At 37.4% G+C, this 16,397-nt stretch overlaps 1 protein-coding gene across 3 annotated transcripts in view; it reads right to left on the reverse strand.

The window, feature by feature from the left end:
• Nucleotides 1-1,218: 1,218 nt before the first annotated feature.
• The window catches only part of XIRP2 (xin actin binding repeat containing 2), an 83,360-nt gene continuing 68,181 nt past the window's right edge, over nucleotides 1,219-16,397 (reverse strand). For 2 of the 3 annotated variants that reach the window (XM_075000978.1, XM_075000980.1), the window contains exons 5-9: nucleotides 16,264-16,336; nucleotides 15,515-15,648; nucleotides 4,937-14,405; nucleotides 4,637-4,780; nucleotides 2,156-2,289 (exon numbers count right to left, since the gene is read on the reverse strand). In XM_075000978.1, coding sequence (XP_074857079.1) covers nucleotides 4,659-4,780; nucleotides 4,937-14,405; nucleotides 15,515-15,648; nucleotides 16,264-16,336 — 9,798 coding nt within the window. In that variant the 3' untranslated portion in view covers nucleotides 2,156-2,289; nucleotides 4,637-4,658. Of the gene's footprint in view, nucleotides 1,357-2,155; nucleotides 2,290-4,636; nucleotides 4,781-4,936; nucleotides 14,406-15,514; nucleotides 15,649-16,263; nucleotides 16,337-16,397 lie in introns of those variants that run through there. The other variant, XM_075000979.1, reaches the window with a different exon arrangement.

Consider the following 16,397-nt stretch of genomic DNA (forward strand, 5'->3'; position numbering starts at 1 on the left):
TCTAAACTTGTGCTTGTGTACTTTGCTGACACTTCCATTATTTCACCTTCGTGACAGCTATCTGTATCATGTAGTTCCACATCAGATTTCCCATGTTCTTTTGAATATGGACTGCAATCAGTTTTAGTTATGTCCACAGAATTTAACAGACAGCTATTTTCATGTTTTGGTTCTGCCCCAATGCTTAGCAACTTGGTATCAATAGGGAATGTTGCATTAGTGGTTTCTTTTAAAATTAATACGTTGTTGGTACAAGATTTTTGAATGAGACTATCTGAGGTAACATCACTTTTAGCTTTGGAGATTTGTTTCTCAAGTGCAATAGTTACAACATCTCGAGAAGAGCGCTCTTGGAATTCAGCTACACTGACTACTTCTGCAGTTCCTGGTTGATTTTCTAGTTTTTCAGAAGTATATTCAAACATGGTGTAATCTGCATCATTTAATTTTGTTACTGGTATAGCTGAGAGAGAGGTTTCCCGTCTACAAATGTCCACATGTGAAAAAGTTGTATTATTATTATTATTACTATTACTATTATTACTATTACTACTCATATTGAACTCTTTGTGATTATCTAGCACTGTCTCCTGATCAATGATAGTAATCTGTAAAACTGCTACACCATCAGATTCATTACATTTTTCATCTTGCTCCTTCTCAACACTCTGCACAATCACATTATGTTCAGTAACATCCTTTCCACTCTCCTCTCTAGTCTCTGATCCTTTTGTTTCATTCACCTTATCTTCCACATTCTCATTTTGTTCAACTTCTTCCCTCTCAGACACAGAACTAAAAGATGACTGTTGATTTTGCTGTGAGTCAACAATGCCATCTTTCTTTTGTTCTTCTTTCTCTCTGAGATCACTATGGGTATTTTCTAGGTAAGGCTCATTTTTATTGCCCATAGGCGTATTCATGTATGTTCTGGAGGCTTCTTGTGGAAAACCTTCTGGGGGCCACTTTGGCTTATTCACTTTAACTTCTTCAACAGAAAATGTTTTTTGGGCTATCATATCATCTGTAGCAGGAGGCCATGTGATTTTTAATTTGCCTCTTTCTGTAGATCTTTTCAAATTGTCATCCAAAGTTTCAGAACATGCATACTGAATATCTGAATGCATGTCTGGTTCAAATTCTGTATTAAGCTTAGATCTGATAGCTGTCTCATTACTTGGATTTACCTCTTCAGCATGAATATTGCCAGCTGAGCCCCTTAGGTCTCTGGAACCCCATAATTCTTTGTGTTGCTTGTGTCCAAAACCTTCATCATAATTTCCTCTAGACTTAAAAAGTTGCTTAAAATGGGGTTTGCAGTATGTTTGTCCATGGAGAGAAGCATAATTTCCCAAACTGTCAAATGGAAGAAAATTTGTTTAATAGCATCTTTAACTCTACCAAAAATAAATACACCAATAATATTCAGTTTTAGCTGTCCTGATAAGTACTCAGAAATTACAATATCTTACACATAGCTTTATGTATACTTTATCATAGAAATAAAATGTATTTTTAATTTTAACGTATGGTTCTCACCAAACAAAGGATCTTTAATATTTGAAACTTTACATATTGTTCATTCGTATAAAATCTAAAATAGTGTTTGGTAGGAAGAACTCCACTTTAATAAAAATAACAATTTAAAAATATAAATGGATTATTATTTCTCATAGCTACAGAAACACTTTACAGGAAATGGACGAAGCTGAATGCAAGTACAGTCTGCCAAGGGGAATAATCCCTAGCACTTTAGAGTTCTGCTTTTTAAAGTTCACGACAGTTGCTATGTATATGGCAACCTTGGAGACTGAAGTCCTCTGTTTTCTTACAGTACAAGTGGAAAATATGCAGTAGTCTCAAAGCTTTTTTACATTTCTCTATTAGCACACTTCACTCCTTTTTCTCAGATGACAGGATTAATTCATGTTCAGGTTTACTTAGGTCTGGATCCTGCTCCCAAATAAAGAAAAAATTCCTAATGAATTTATAAGTGCAGGATCAGATCTCAAAACCTTGTGTGGAAGACCCCCCAGATATCTTGACTTCTTATCTAATGCTGGTTAGCTTTAATAGAAACACGATTACAAGTTACAGCAGTGTTTTGCTCCTCAAAAGCAGATTTTCTATAAGTGAGTTGGTAGTTCCTCCTTACCTTAATTTACTGCCACAGTGGTGACATCGGAAACATGTTTTATGAAAGATTTGCTTGTCGACAACTAGGCATTCCATTGGATAAACTTTCTTTTGACAAAGTGTGCAGGTTTCCTTTTCCTGAAGTTGCAGTTTCTAGAAACAAAATTGTATAAAATCATATGTTGGCCCTCATCCAAGTCTTAAAATTTATTTCTAAAAGATGTTTCTTTATTGATTCATACACAAAAAGTCATAAGAAAATTTGCAATGCTGACTTTTGTCAATTCATTCATGCACTGATAACTAAAACATAAATTTCAGGGACAAACTATAATTCAATTAATTGTACCATTTGAAAGTAAAAACTAGTTCACTCTTTCAGGCGAATAGATTCCTGAATTTGAATAGGACCTCACTCTAAGAAGCCAAGCAGAATTTGGGCCTTTATATGTAACAAATATTTGTTTCTCCAGGTCAGATGGTATCATAAAATTGAAAGTGAAGCTGGATTAGGTATGTTTAAATAGAACCCACCTCTTTGAATCTGTAATGTCATTTAGAGATACATACTGAGGGGGTGAATGTTTGAAACTCTGATTAGAAAGCTTTGCTTAATTATGCCAGAAGCACATCAAGGAACTCCATTACTGCATTAACCTGCAAACTACATGCACACACGTTGCAAATATGACAGAGATATAATTATTTGAGCTTTTTAGTTTTCATTTTCATGGCTGGTATTTTGTTCAGTTAATTTGCAAGAGAGAGTTAGCTACAATACTAATATTGGCTAATCATATCAAATCCCTTCTTTTATGAAGTGTAATTGATTGTAAAGGAAACTAGGTATATTGCAATGTACAAAAGACCAATAGAGTTTATTTCAGGAAGATGAGGGGCAGGAGGAGAGGGAGATAACAATCTTCTGGGCTTGGGAAAACTACACAGCTATTCTGTCTTGTTTTATGAATTGCTATAAAATCAGTGCTAACAGGCAAATATGGCATTACAGTGGGCTAAATTCTCAGCTAATGTAAATGGGTGCAGAATGCTGTTAACAAACAGCATTCTGCACCCATTTACATCAACAGAGAATGTGGCCCATTCTAATGTTTTATTATTTGTATTTCCCCACTAGTATTGATTTTATAAAAATTCATATATCAAGACAGAATAGCAGTGTAGACTACACAATTTTGCCTATATTTCCTAACTAGACCTAGAGTTGTGGAAAACATTCAAGGAAATATTGAAAATATTTAACATCTGATTAGAAATTACCCGAATGTGAAATTTTCCTCATCAGTGAATAAATTAATCAAAGTCAATCATGAAGTTAGCTTTGTACTTGTGTTCCTGAAAACTTCAAGGCACTTTTTGCTGTACAGCATGGATTTAGTTTCAGACTGTGTTGTTAGCTTGAGGGAAGGCAAATGTTTGAACTCACGGTATTTTGACAACTCATTGTTTGAGGGATCTCTACCTTTGGAGCTGAGGGTTGTGATTTCAAAGTCAGGAGCCATTCCAATGCTATCTCTGAGTTAGCAGGCTAAAAATGGAGCATATCCATGATGGCATGAGTGGTGGGAGTGACTAGCCACCCAAGTGCGTACCCGTCCAAGATGCTAGGTATGCACTCAGAGTGGCTAGCGCAGATATACTCGGTTTTCAGTACACTAGCTCAATCAGAGCTAGGCTGTGTATGTGTCCTCAAGTTGGAAATCAGTGTAGATATACTCTATGCCTTAGAAATATATACCTAAGAGACAATGAGTGTAAAATGGCTATGTCTTCAGTGTGCCGTTAACCTAGGTGGCAGGTATCCAATCTGAGCACTCTAGTTACTCTATCCTGGGTGTGAGCAGTCACACTGCAAAATAATATCACTAACTTAAAGCTCAGTGGTTTTTCTGAGTGGATGATAGTGAAAGTTGGGCTAAAATAAAAGTAAAACCCCAAAGTTAATGTGCAGTAAATACATTTTGATTCACTTTCAGAGGACAGGGTGGACAACTGAAGCAATGAGGACTCAGCCTCTATGAGGGAGAAAGAAGTGTTGCAAACAGTGGCAGGGTAATTAGAGCGGAAGGGGATATTGTTCTCAAAACAGGGGCTGGTAACATCATATAATAGTGTGAAAGTGCCATTTTGCATTTTTGTATATTTCAATGCAAAATAAAAGTTCATGCTATGAATTCACCCAGCATGAAATGGCAAAAGTTTTCACTTTTAAATTGGTAAACAACTTCTTTACTTTTACACATATTTAAAAGCTACCTTAAACAAAATTCATTTTGTTCAAATTCAACATTTGTGGTTTAGCAACTTAAAACAGATGTCTGTAAGACATGCAGATTGTTATACCGTTACAGCTGTGTAGTACTTCACGCAAATACAAAGGTCACTTAATTATTTATCTCAGTTAAGCACACAATGCCAGCTCTTTCCTGCTGCAAGAAATGAAACGCATTCTATACACATTTAGGGTGCATTAACGTACCTCTTTTTGTTTCCATGCTGATTCAAATGCAATATTTACCTTGGCAAAAAGGGTCCTCAAAACTCAACATACCAGTATTTATTGTTAGTAACACACTCAGCACATCACATACAGCCTTTGGAAAGGGAAAATTATTAAAGATTGCTGAGAGAAAAAGAGAAAGAGCAAAAGTGAGGAAAAGTTTGTTAGTTTTATGTTACTTTGTTTATAAACACACTTTTCATTAATTGCACAATGTACTGAGGATGAATTGTATTTTTTTAAAGTTAAGGTCTCATCACACTTTGCATGCTTATTTACCACTGATATATGCTGATTCCTGGTGGAAGCTACTTCTCACTTCAGCTTCAGAAGTATCTGAGACTGTGTAGCCAAGACTGTTAAATACTCTTTCACTCTCCTGCCATGTCTTCTGAAAATTCCTTAGTAGTTCTTCTGGTGAATCAGCAGCAGTAATATCCAAAATATGTCCTGAGATTACATCTTCATATGTTGGAGGTGCATGCTTGAAACCAAATCCTGACTGTACACCATCAGCACTATGTGATGTCATGATGGCAGTCCTTGATTCAGTGACTGTGTTGGCAATTCTATCCAGACCCGAAGCGTGGTCGGTATGATACTTTGCTTCCATACACACTATGGGTTCAAATGAGCGCTCTTTAACGTCACACTGCTTTTGTTTATAAGAGATACCTTCCTTTGGGTCTCTTGGCTGTTTGAAAGGAGAGTCTTGGAAGCTATCTTTTTGCTTTTGATTCTTCAGAGATGTTAGTCCGAATTCATCCTTTCTAAATGTGCATCTTTCTTTCTTTCTTTTGCTATTCATTTCACCCCTTTCAAAAACTCTTTTCTCATCAAATCCCGAATTCTCCTCTGATTTCCCTAATAGCGTATCCATTTCATCTACACTTTCGTAGTCTGCTCTTTCATTTATTGTAACTGGTTCCTTTTTTGTATGTCGTCTTTGCTCCGATGCTTCAAACCTAAGAGTAAGCCCTGACTGGTCAATCTTAGGAACCTTAAAACTTACTGTAAGTGGCGTTAAGCATTCTGGAATGTTTACAGGAGCTTCATAACCAGTGTTTTTCTCTGCTTTTCTATTTTCTTCATGTATTTCTTTTATGTCCTTTACAGTACCAGCAGTTACTTGAGATGTGTGTGTAGTTGCTGAGGATAAAGGGTCCATCATAGCATGTGTTTCAATCCTAATTTTTCTACGAAGAGTTGCAGGAGATTTAACAATTTCTGATCTTTTTTCTACAACTGGAACTGATGTTACAGCCCGGTGTTGTGTTATTCCTTGAGACAACTTCGCTGTGGTGCCTTTCAGTTTAGCCAGCTGTTCGGAATGGCTCCTTGGAGGAGAGAGGGAAGGGGCTGGCCTATGAATTCTAGGTGCTGGTGTTGCAGATCTGTGAGGTGGGGGAGACACAGGAGTACTTGCTCTTTGGATGGGAGATGAAGAGTGCACTTCCCGGAGAGGCGATTCTGTCCTTTTAGATTCAATTATTATATAAGTAGGTGATGGCGACCGCATTCTCAATGCTGGAGAAGTTTTGAATTCTGTCTGTCTGTTTCCACTGGACTGCTGCATAATCCCATGGTTCACTATTTCTTCTTTCATAACCTCTTTCATTTGATGTGTATCTCTTCTATTGGAGTCAATGCTGATTTTTGATCGTTTCTGAGACAAGCCTCTAGAACTAAGTGAGTCATTTCTGGATTTCACTGTTTTTGTGGACATCATAGCTGTCTGGATCGTATCTTCACATGAAGCTAGGATTTTGACGGCTTGATCTTTAATATCTGATAGCTCTTCTTTCATCTTTTCTAAATTATCTTCTGTTACAATATGAGCTATATATTTCTTTCTTTCTTGGTCAATCAGCCATACTGGGATATTGCATAAAAATGTCTGAAATGCTTTCATGCCATTTTTATTTGGCTCTTCTTCGAACTGTTTCACTCTGAACAAAACTTGCTGCAGTTCCTCCCGTTGCCTTAAGAATTCTAATATGTCTACTGCACATATTTCATCCTTCACCTGTGATCCTTTTGATAGAGAAAATAAAGGTTGGCTTTGTGTAATCTCTTGTTTTGGATCTGCCTTCTTTGAAAGGACCTGGTTTTTTTCTATATCCTTGTCTTTGACACATTCTCTCTGTTGCAGACAATTATATTGTTGGGATAACTTTTTGTTTTGAGCATTATTTTCAGAAACACACACTTTTTTTTGCTCAGCAACTGCAGTCTGTAAGTCATAGTGTGTATCAAATACCTTTTGCTTGACGACTTTCTCTGTTGATTTATTCTTAAGCCGATCTTGTTTTTTCGGAATCATTACTTTTTCTTCTTTTGGACAAACTAATATCTGGCTCTGATTTTCAGCTTTACCCAGCGAGTCTTTCTCAGGCCTGAATTCTCTTTTTTCTGTTTCTTTCTCATTAACTAAATTTTGTTTCATCTCACTGGAATCTTTCTGGCTTACTTCTTGCTTATTTTCTATGTACTTTAAAGGTGGTTTTAGTCTCAACACCTTTACATCAACATGCTTCTGGCAATCCTTTGCAACGTTGTGCTTTTCCCTAATGGTAGTACTGATGTCCTCTCTCTGTTTTTCCTGATTTTGTTGTTTGGCAACATTTTGAACATTAGTTCCCTGCTGTTTTTTATGTGCCTCAGAATCTTTGTGTGTTTCGTGTAAGCTTTGATCTACAGTTGGAAGCTTTATAGTTTTAACTTTGAAATGAGGGGAGATAATTTTATTTTTGGACACGTGCAACTGCTCCACATTTTTCAGCTGCTCTGTCTTATGCAAAATATGCTCTTGATGGATTTGTTCCATTTGACAAGATAAATTATGTTTTGTGAGATCCCTTGAACCTTGCAGTACTTTTTTTCTAATTTCATCTTCTGCTGAGGTTTTTAAAATGTTTTGAAGCTGCTCAGCAGCTGATGATACTATTAATGATGCAGACAGTTGTTTTTCACCATGTGATGCAGTTGCTGGTAAACTGACTTGAAAGTCAGAGTCAGGGGGTGTAGTTTTTTCTAGAGTTTCAGAAGGAACTGGTCCTTGTAAAGGAGCTTGATTCTGCTTTCTTGATTTTTGTAATGGCACACAATTTACTGACTCTGTTTGCCCTAGACTTCCCTGAGTCTTGCTGTTTGTTCTGACAGTCTCATGACAAAAGTTTTTGACTTGCACTTTCTCCATCTCCTCCCTCTGCTGTCTATATTTTTCTTCAGCAATCATTAAAGGGGTTTTAAATTTTCTGACATATGGTTTAGGATTTATTTGTGTTGGTGCTGCTGGAAGGGAAGGAGATCTTTTAAGAGGAAACCCCACTCCTTTTTTAGCCAAGGGTGTATCCTGCATAGCTTTGTCTGGAGAATTAATCACTTCTGAAACAGATGATGGCCTTTTTATTCCTTCTGTTTTTGTATGGGTTGTCTCCTGTTTCTGTTCATGGATAACTCCATTCACTAGAATTGTGGATTTTTGGCTTTCTTCCTCTGTTTTGGACATATCAATTTTTCTGTGTATCTGAAGAAAAGTTGGTTCAGTTTTTGAAGGCATTTTAGATTGGTTCATTTCTAGCCCCTTATGAGATTCCATTTTGAGGAATTTCTTTGTAGATGGAATCCCAGCTGGTTTACCTGATGATGTTTTATCACTGGCATTAAATTGCAGTGGCTCAGGCAGTGCCTGTTCTGGATATTTTGGGAAAGGTTCTTTCCTTTGCTTTGGTTGAGAAGTAGGAAGAATCACCAGGGGTGCAGTTAGGGGTGGCAGAGGGAGAGCATGTAGAAACTCACTTTGAAGTTTGTCATCTACTGGTGGTGGGGGAGGAGGAAAATGATCAAACTCGGCTTTGGGTTTGTCCATAGATGATGAAACAGGAAACATCTCTCTATCACATGACATCATTAATGGAGGTGGAGGAGGAGGCAGAGGAAATTCAATTTCATATGATGCTGCTGCTGATGGTGGTGGTGGAGGAGGAGGAGGGGGTGATGGGGGTGGAGTAGGTGAGGAATCTATTTCTGGCTTATCTTTCCTCACAGCATTCTTGGCTGGATTTAGAGGATTTTTCACTGCAGATTGGAAGTCTGATTTAGCCATTTCCATTTCAGTCTTTCCTATCAATTGCACTATAGATTCCTTATTTTGCTGATGAACATCTCTCTTTTGCTTCCTTTCGGTTTCTTTAAATTTACTTTGTGCTTCCTGTGTGACTTTTACTTCTTGTTTGTTGTTTATATTTTGTTCTGCTGTCATGGAAACTACAGCTTGCCCCAGCTGAATGTTTATTTCATTCTGTGCAAAAAACTCTTGAGAATGCTGAGCTTGTTTTGTTGCTTGCTTTATCACTTGCTTTTGAAAATGGCCATTCACCTTAGAAATCCCACTTCCTGGCATTTTAATCAGTTGTTGTGCAGTTCTGGATTTGGAACTATCAACATCAGTTGACATTTTTGCTTTTTGTCTTGTCCCCTTCTGACAGCTGAGGTTGGAATATTCATTGTCTTTATGCTCATGCAAGACATTCTGTTTCTTTTCAGCTATTTCTTCTGTGGACCGCACACAGCTGCTGCTGCTATCCTTTTTCAGAGCTCTACTTGTCTCTGATCTCGTATCTCTCTTAATTTTACCCTGTAAAGAAGACCGGCCGGGCATATGTTTTGCTTCTTTTTTAACATTGCCCTGGACTTTACTTTTATCCATTGAGTCATCCATTTTTTTGAAGAGCATGTGTTGAGAAGTTGATAAGCTCTTTATTTGTTTTTTATCTACATCAAAAGACTCAGTGCTCTGTTCTTGTTCTAAATGGATCTTTCTGGTACCTTGCATACTTCCTCTGAGGAAAGTCTCATTTTCAGCATGTGTATCCTCATGACATTCATTGACAGATTTTATATTCTTTTGCAGATTACGTGACCCATTACTTTGGTGCTCAGCTATATGCTGCATCTGGATGGTGCCTTTTTTATCTCCAGGACCACTTATGTGATGCTGTACCATTTTCTTTTCAGAAGACGCATCTAGAATGTTTTGTACGGCAGGCTGAATGTCTCTTCTGATTACATCTTCTTTGTCTCCATTCTTGAAAGACTGCTGAGCCTCTTTTAAAGATCTTAATGCTGACTCAAGGTCACCTCGAACAACCTCTCCTTTCAGAACTTCATTTTTTGTGGTTATTGCTTTTTCAAGGGACGCAATGGTCCACTTAATATCACCAGGGATGACATCAGGCTTCTCTGTTTCTTTTAGTTGATAGGCTGATTCTTTAAGAGATTTCAGTATTGTGAGAAGGTCACCTTTTATAATTTCTTCTTTTTCTGTAACTGTTGTCTGATTTATGGCCTGACTGAGGGCATTTAAAGTTGCTTTCAAATCACCTTTTATAGTATCTTGTTTATTTACATGACAAGATGTATTTTGTGGCTCTGTCATAAAAATTTTAATGGCATTAGCCACATCTCCAGGAATGATGTCACTTTCATTAACTGTACGTTGAATCTGAAAGTTCTGTTTCTTTAATAGCAGCTTTGTGCCTTCAACATCACCACCAATTATTTCTTCGTCCTCCTCCTCCTCCTCCTCCTCCTCCTCTTGTTTCCTGGTTGTAAATTCTTCAGTTGACCCTGTCTGGAGTAGTTTCAGGTAATCCAAAGCTCCGGATTCTATGCATGTTGTGAAAAACTGAACATTGCCCCTCTCTGAATCATCTATTTTAGCTCTTTCAGATATTTCATTATTCATTGAAGAAGAAAGAAGGTTGTGAATAGTATGTTTCACATCACCACCTATCACTTCATCACGCTGGATTTTATTGTCATCCCTTTTGTGAAGGAGAGAATAGAGTGTCATGTTAATATCGCCTCTCTCATTTTCCTGAATTAAAATTCCTCGTTTTACAGAACTATCCTGACTAAACAGGTTTTTTATAGCTTCCTGTACATCACCTCTCACTATCTCTTCTTTTTCAACACAAACATCTGTTGATCTGTTCAATAATTGAGCTTTGGTCAAATCAACATTGCCCTTTTCATCTTCATTTACTGTAATTTCTCTTTTGGTAGTGCTCTTTTTGGACAGCAGATTCATCATTATGTTTGCTAGGTCCCCTCTAATAATCTCTTCCTTTTGTATTTCAGGAGTCTCTTGATTCATTAGTTTATATTTTGCCATTCTGACATCTCCAATTTCATCTGCCTCCAGAATGATTCCATGATACTCAATGACTTTGTGAGAGTAGAGTTCTTTTAAAGTCTCTCTGACACTTTTCCCTATAATTTCTTGCTTTTCGATCTTATTTTCATTGAATTCATGGAGAGGTGTTGTTTCAAAGAGCCATGTTGTTGTTTTCACATCTGACTGGGGAATTTCCTCCCTGGTTATTTTTATTTCATTTTCATCAGTTTCCTTAATGGAATCTAAAGGCTGATTTTCAAAAAGCCACACAGTATGCTGAACATCACCTTCTTGCACATCTTCCTTTGTGACCGTCCTGACATCTTTATACTCTGACCCCTCTCCTCTAATCTCATCTAGAGAGTGTGTTTCAAATAACCAAGTGGAAGTTTTAACATTACCCTGCTGGATTTCACTGATGCTTGCAGTTCTTATATGTGTGCATTTATTTAGTACTTCAGACTCGAACAACTGTTTGTTGGCCTTTACATCACCACCCTGGATGCTGTCAATAGTGGGCACAATTAATCTTTCATCATCTGAAATTTTGTCCAGTGGCTGTGTTTCAAATTTGTATCTGACAGAGCTTACATCTCCTTTCTGAATATCTTCCTGGGTGACAGCTCTAATAACATACACATTATCTGATTCATTAATAGATCCTAAAGGTTTTGTTTCAAACAACCACCTCGTCCCACGTACATCTCCATGAATAACTTCTTCCTTTTTCACTGTTGTCACTTCATGATAATATCCTTCTTTGTCTTGAATTGCATAAAGTGGTTGGGTTTCAAACAGCATTCTGTAATGTTTCACATCTCCCTTTGTTATTTCTTCTTCACTAATAGTTTTCTTGGTGCTAGTATCTGCAGATCCATCTTTAATCAGATCTAAAGAAAATGTCTCAAATATAAAGCAGCCTTTTCTTACATTCCCAGCCTGTACATCTGTAACACTTCTAACTAATGTACCATCTTCCTGGTTTTCTTTTATTGCATCAATAGAATGGTTTTCAAAAAGCCATCGACAGTGTAGAACATTTCCTTTCTGTATATCTGCACTTTGTACCATTTTAATTTTTTTCAAAACTTCCTCTGAACTGGAATGTATGGAATCTAGTGACTGGTTTTCAAATTTATATTTCATGGTGGAAACATCCCCAGGCTGAATATCAATTTCTGCTATTCGTTTGAATTCTTTTTCTTCTTGTATATTTTCCAGATTTTCTGTCTCAAAAAGAAAACATGCTGTGCGGACATCACTTCCTTGAATATCCTCCTGATTCACAGTGTGTAATTCTACTCTTGTTTCTGATTCATCTTTTATTGCATCAAGCGGCTGGGTTTCAAAGAGCTGAGTACAGGTTTTGACGTCTCCTTTATGTATTTCTTCACTATCAGTCACTATCTCAACCTTGTCATACAGTGATTCCATTGGCTGAGTTTCAAACAGCCATCTACACATTTTTACGTCTCCTTTAATAATGTCTGTAGTCTGTTCTGTTCTACTTTCTTCACTTTCTAAAGAGCTAAAATATTTAACAGAATCAAGAGGCTGAGTTTCAAACAACCATTTGGCTGTTTTCACGTCACCTGATGCTACTTCTTGTGAAGATATTCCTTTGATAACCTGGATTTTTTTAATGCTCTCATCAAATTGGTCAAGAGGCCTTGTTTCAAAGAGCCATCTGCAGCTTCTGACATCACCTCTTAAAACTTCCTCTTGTCGAATCGTTTTAACTTCATGATATTTCCCAAGACTATCTTGAATTGCATATAATGGAGTTGTTTCAAAAAGAGCTTTATTCAACTCTACAGTTCCTTTCCTTATTCCTTCCACATGGATTTTATACGATTCATCACATTTACTTAAATTACTTGATTCAAATATATGTTTGCAGCTAATCACATCTCCCCTGTCAACTTCTTCAAGTTTCACTGTTGTTACAAATTCCTTTCTTTCTTCTCTGATCTGTTCAAGAGGTTTAGTCTCAAAAATCCATTTTTGATGGCTCACATTACCTTTTTCCTCCTCAGTGGCAACCATTTTTTGAAGCTTCCCAACATCTGGGCTATCCTTTAAAGCATCTATTGGCAGTGTTTCAAATAAGTGTTTAGTAGTGCTCACATCACCTCCTATTTTTTCTTCGGGTGGTGGATGAATTGTGTCAACGTTATCTTTTAGGGTATCAAGAGGCTGAGTCTCAAAAATCCAGCATTTTCTACTGACATCAGCCCCTAGAATAGTTTCCTTTTCAATGACAGATACACCTGAGTCCTCTTTAATGGTATCCAAAGGCTGTGTTTCAAATACCCACTTTGCCTTGTGCACACCCCCTTTCATGCTTCCCTCCACAGAGATTCCGCGAACAACTTTAATTTCTGCCGAATCTTTGTTAATCATACCTAGGGGCTGTGTTTCAAACATCCAACGTGCAGTTTTAACATCTCCTTTTTCAATGTCTTCTCGATGAACAGTTTTAATCTCCAGCATTTGACCTAAACTGTCTTTAATCACATACATTGGTAGGGTTTCAAAATGCTTTATGCTTCTCTTCACATCTCCCTTTATCTCTTTAAGCTCAGATTTGAGCTGGAGCAAGTTAACTTCATCCACTGAGTAGAGCTGCCCAAGTTTATCCAGTTGCTGGGTTTCAAACATGTACTTCACAGTTTTGACATCACCTCCAGAAATTTCTTTAATCAACGTTTCATCTTGTTCACTGTCATGATGAATTTTATTCATTGAATCTAACGGTTGGGTTTCAAACATCCATGTTGCTGTGCGGACATCTCCTCTAGCTAAATCTGGAATTCTGTCTGTAATTCCTGCACATTTTGAAGAATGTGTACCCAGTGAATCAATAGGCTGTGTTTCAAACATCCAGGTAGTATATTTTACATCTCCACCTGCAATGATTTCTTGATCTGCAATGCTTTTAATATTGCTAAATTCAGAAGATTCATCTTTGATTGAATCTAAAGGCTGGTTCTCAAAGATCCATCTCATAGACTGAACCTCTCCTTTTAGGATTTCATCCCATTCTAGGTATTCTCTCTCAGGGCTCATACATTTCTGAGGGCTACTACCACGGTTTTCAAAGACATATCTAGTTTGCTGTACATCTCCTGACACAGAGCTGCCTTTTTCAACCTTACTAGATACAATTTCAGAAACTTCATTAAAATACTGCTTTTCTAAATTCTTTCTTAATTCTGGGTGAATATGTTTGTATAAACGTTTTAATTCATATAAATTTCTTTGCTTTGAATACAAATCTTTGGGGATTGTGGGCTGTGCTGAAGAGGTGGACAGTTCAGGGGACTGGGAATATTGTTTCATTTCTGCTGCTGCTTGCATTACGTTTGGTGGGGACGGAGGGGAAAACTGTTCTGCACTTCCATATTTGGGTGAGTTGGTGCAAGCTATAACAGCAGCAGCAGCAGTTCCATGTTCTTTTGTTTTTCGTGTCTCCGAAGTTTCATATATTCTACTTGCAGAAGCAGTGGTAGCAGAAGAGAAGCTGACTGCAGAAGGCAATACGATTTCTTGGAACTCATTTTCAATCTTTAGGGGACAAAAGTAGTATGTGTAAGAAATCAGTTCTAAGATCACAGCTTTTATTTGCCCTATTCAAAGGGCTAAGTGCTGCAAGATGTTGAGCAATGGGAGATGATGGGGCCCAGCACCTCCCAGAGTTGCTCAGAGCCTTGTAGTACTCATCTTAAAGGACACAGAAGCCAATGTACTTCTTTTGAAGAGATGCACAGTGATCTTGCAGCCTTACTTTCTCTGCTGCAGCTAATGCACGTAGTACCATTTATTTTCATATTTGTTCCATTAATTGATTAAATTGATATTCACTGCATTTACCTCGAATGAAAGTGTCTACCAAAATTTTTGAAGAAAAATAACATGAATTTTTTAAAAAGAGTCAAAGAACAGAGAAGATTGCATGCAGCAGAGGAAGACAATGGAAAAAAAGATTTTTTACAAACCTTTAATTTTATTTTATCCTATTAAATAAATATATTTGTTAGATTTACTTGATATAATTATCATTACTTCTTACTTCATGTGTGCAGTTTCCAAGCCCACCTATGCTCCCACCATTTCTACAATGTTATATTTATTTTCAAAATCTACTGAATTATCAAAATCAATAAAACAATTTGGCTAATTTTAACACTCCTAGGCCGTGTCTACACTAGCCCCAAACTTCGAAATGGCCATGCAAATGGCCATTTCGAAGTTTACTAATGAAGCGCTGAAATACATATTCAGCGCTTCATTAGCATGCGGGCGGCCGCGGCACTTCGAAATTGACGCGCCTCGCCGCCGCGCGGCTCGTCCCGTTGGGGCTCCTTTTCGAAAGGACCCCGCCTACTTCGAAGTCCCCTTATTCCCATGAGCAGATGGGAATAAGGGGACTTCGAAGTAGGAGGGGTCCTTTCGAAAAGGAGCCCCATCGGGACGAGCCGCGCGGCGGCGAGGCGCGTCAATTTCGAAGTGCCGCGGCCGCCCGCATGCTAATGAAGCGCTGAATATGTATTTCAGCGCTTCATTAGTAAACTTCGAAATGGCCATTTGCATGGCCATTTCGAAGTTTGGGGCTAGTGTAGACACGGCCCTAGTGTGCCCAGAGAGACCTAATTTCTCTTATTAAAAACACAGACCTTTGTATGCTTTGCAGGCGTTCCAGTCTCTTTGTCTGAGAGAAGAGACTTCTCCTGGGATGTCTTTTCAAAATGCTGTTTTAAAAACTGTGTTGAAATCTTTGGGATCTCTTCATTTATAGTTGCATTGACTACTGCAATGAGAAAAGAACAAAAGAGTTTTTCTAATCCTACCATTTTCTTGTAATTTTCTAACAGTGCAAAGTGGTTTAAAAGATTTATTAAACTAAATCAATTGCACCAAATCTTACAGAACTGAAGGATCCCTCAGAAGAAGACACAGAAAATCATATAACAATTGCAGAGTAACATACCACATTGTTTTGCAATGTCTTCATTGGATTAATGTCACGATTAGAAGTGGTGGAATATTGAAATATCAGCTTTTGCAATATTTTAATTTTCTTCAGAGCTGTTACTTCAACACTTTCTTATTCACTATTTACAAAATATTTGCATACATGAGCTTTTGCTTGAACAATATGTGAGGAGAATGGCTTTATTAAAGGCTCCAATAGGTAGATCACTTAACACATGCTTAGAGTCCACCATATTTACAAAGCACTTTTTTGGGTGCTTAAATAAGCACGTGCTTCTTAAATCCCATTAAAATGTGTTTTGCTGAACAGAAATAAATTACAAGGCCCATATTCACCCCCAACAATAGTATTTTGTGTGAACAAGTATATTTGCTGTTTGTCATTTCTTAATCTTTATTCTAATGCTTAAAATATTCCTGTTTTTCTTACCTGTTTCATCAATATATTGAGTGAAATTAGAAGCCCTGTTTGTCTGATGGGTTGATTGTTCAAAGTCAGAAACCTGTGGACAAAATTTAAATTTTAATACAGGACTTAGTGTAATATGTAAAGTTTTCTATTTG

This window comes from Carettochelys insculpta, chromosome 8, assembly GCF_033958435.1.
Source record: "Carettochelys insculpta isolate YL-2023 chromosome 8, ASM3395843v1, whole genome shotgun sequence".
Classification (NCBI taxonomy): Eukaryota; Metazoa; Chordata; order Testudines; family Carettochelyidae; genus Carettochelys; species Carettochelys insculpta.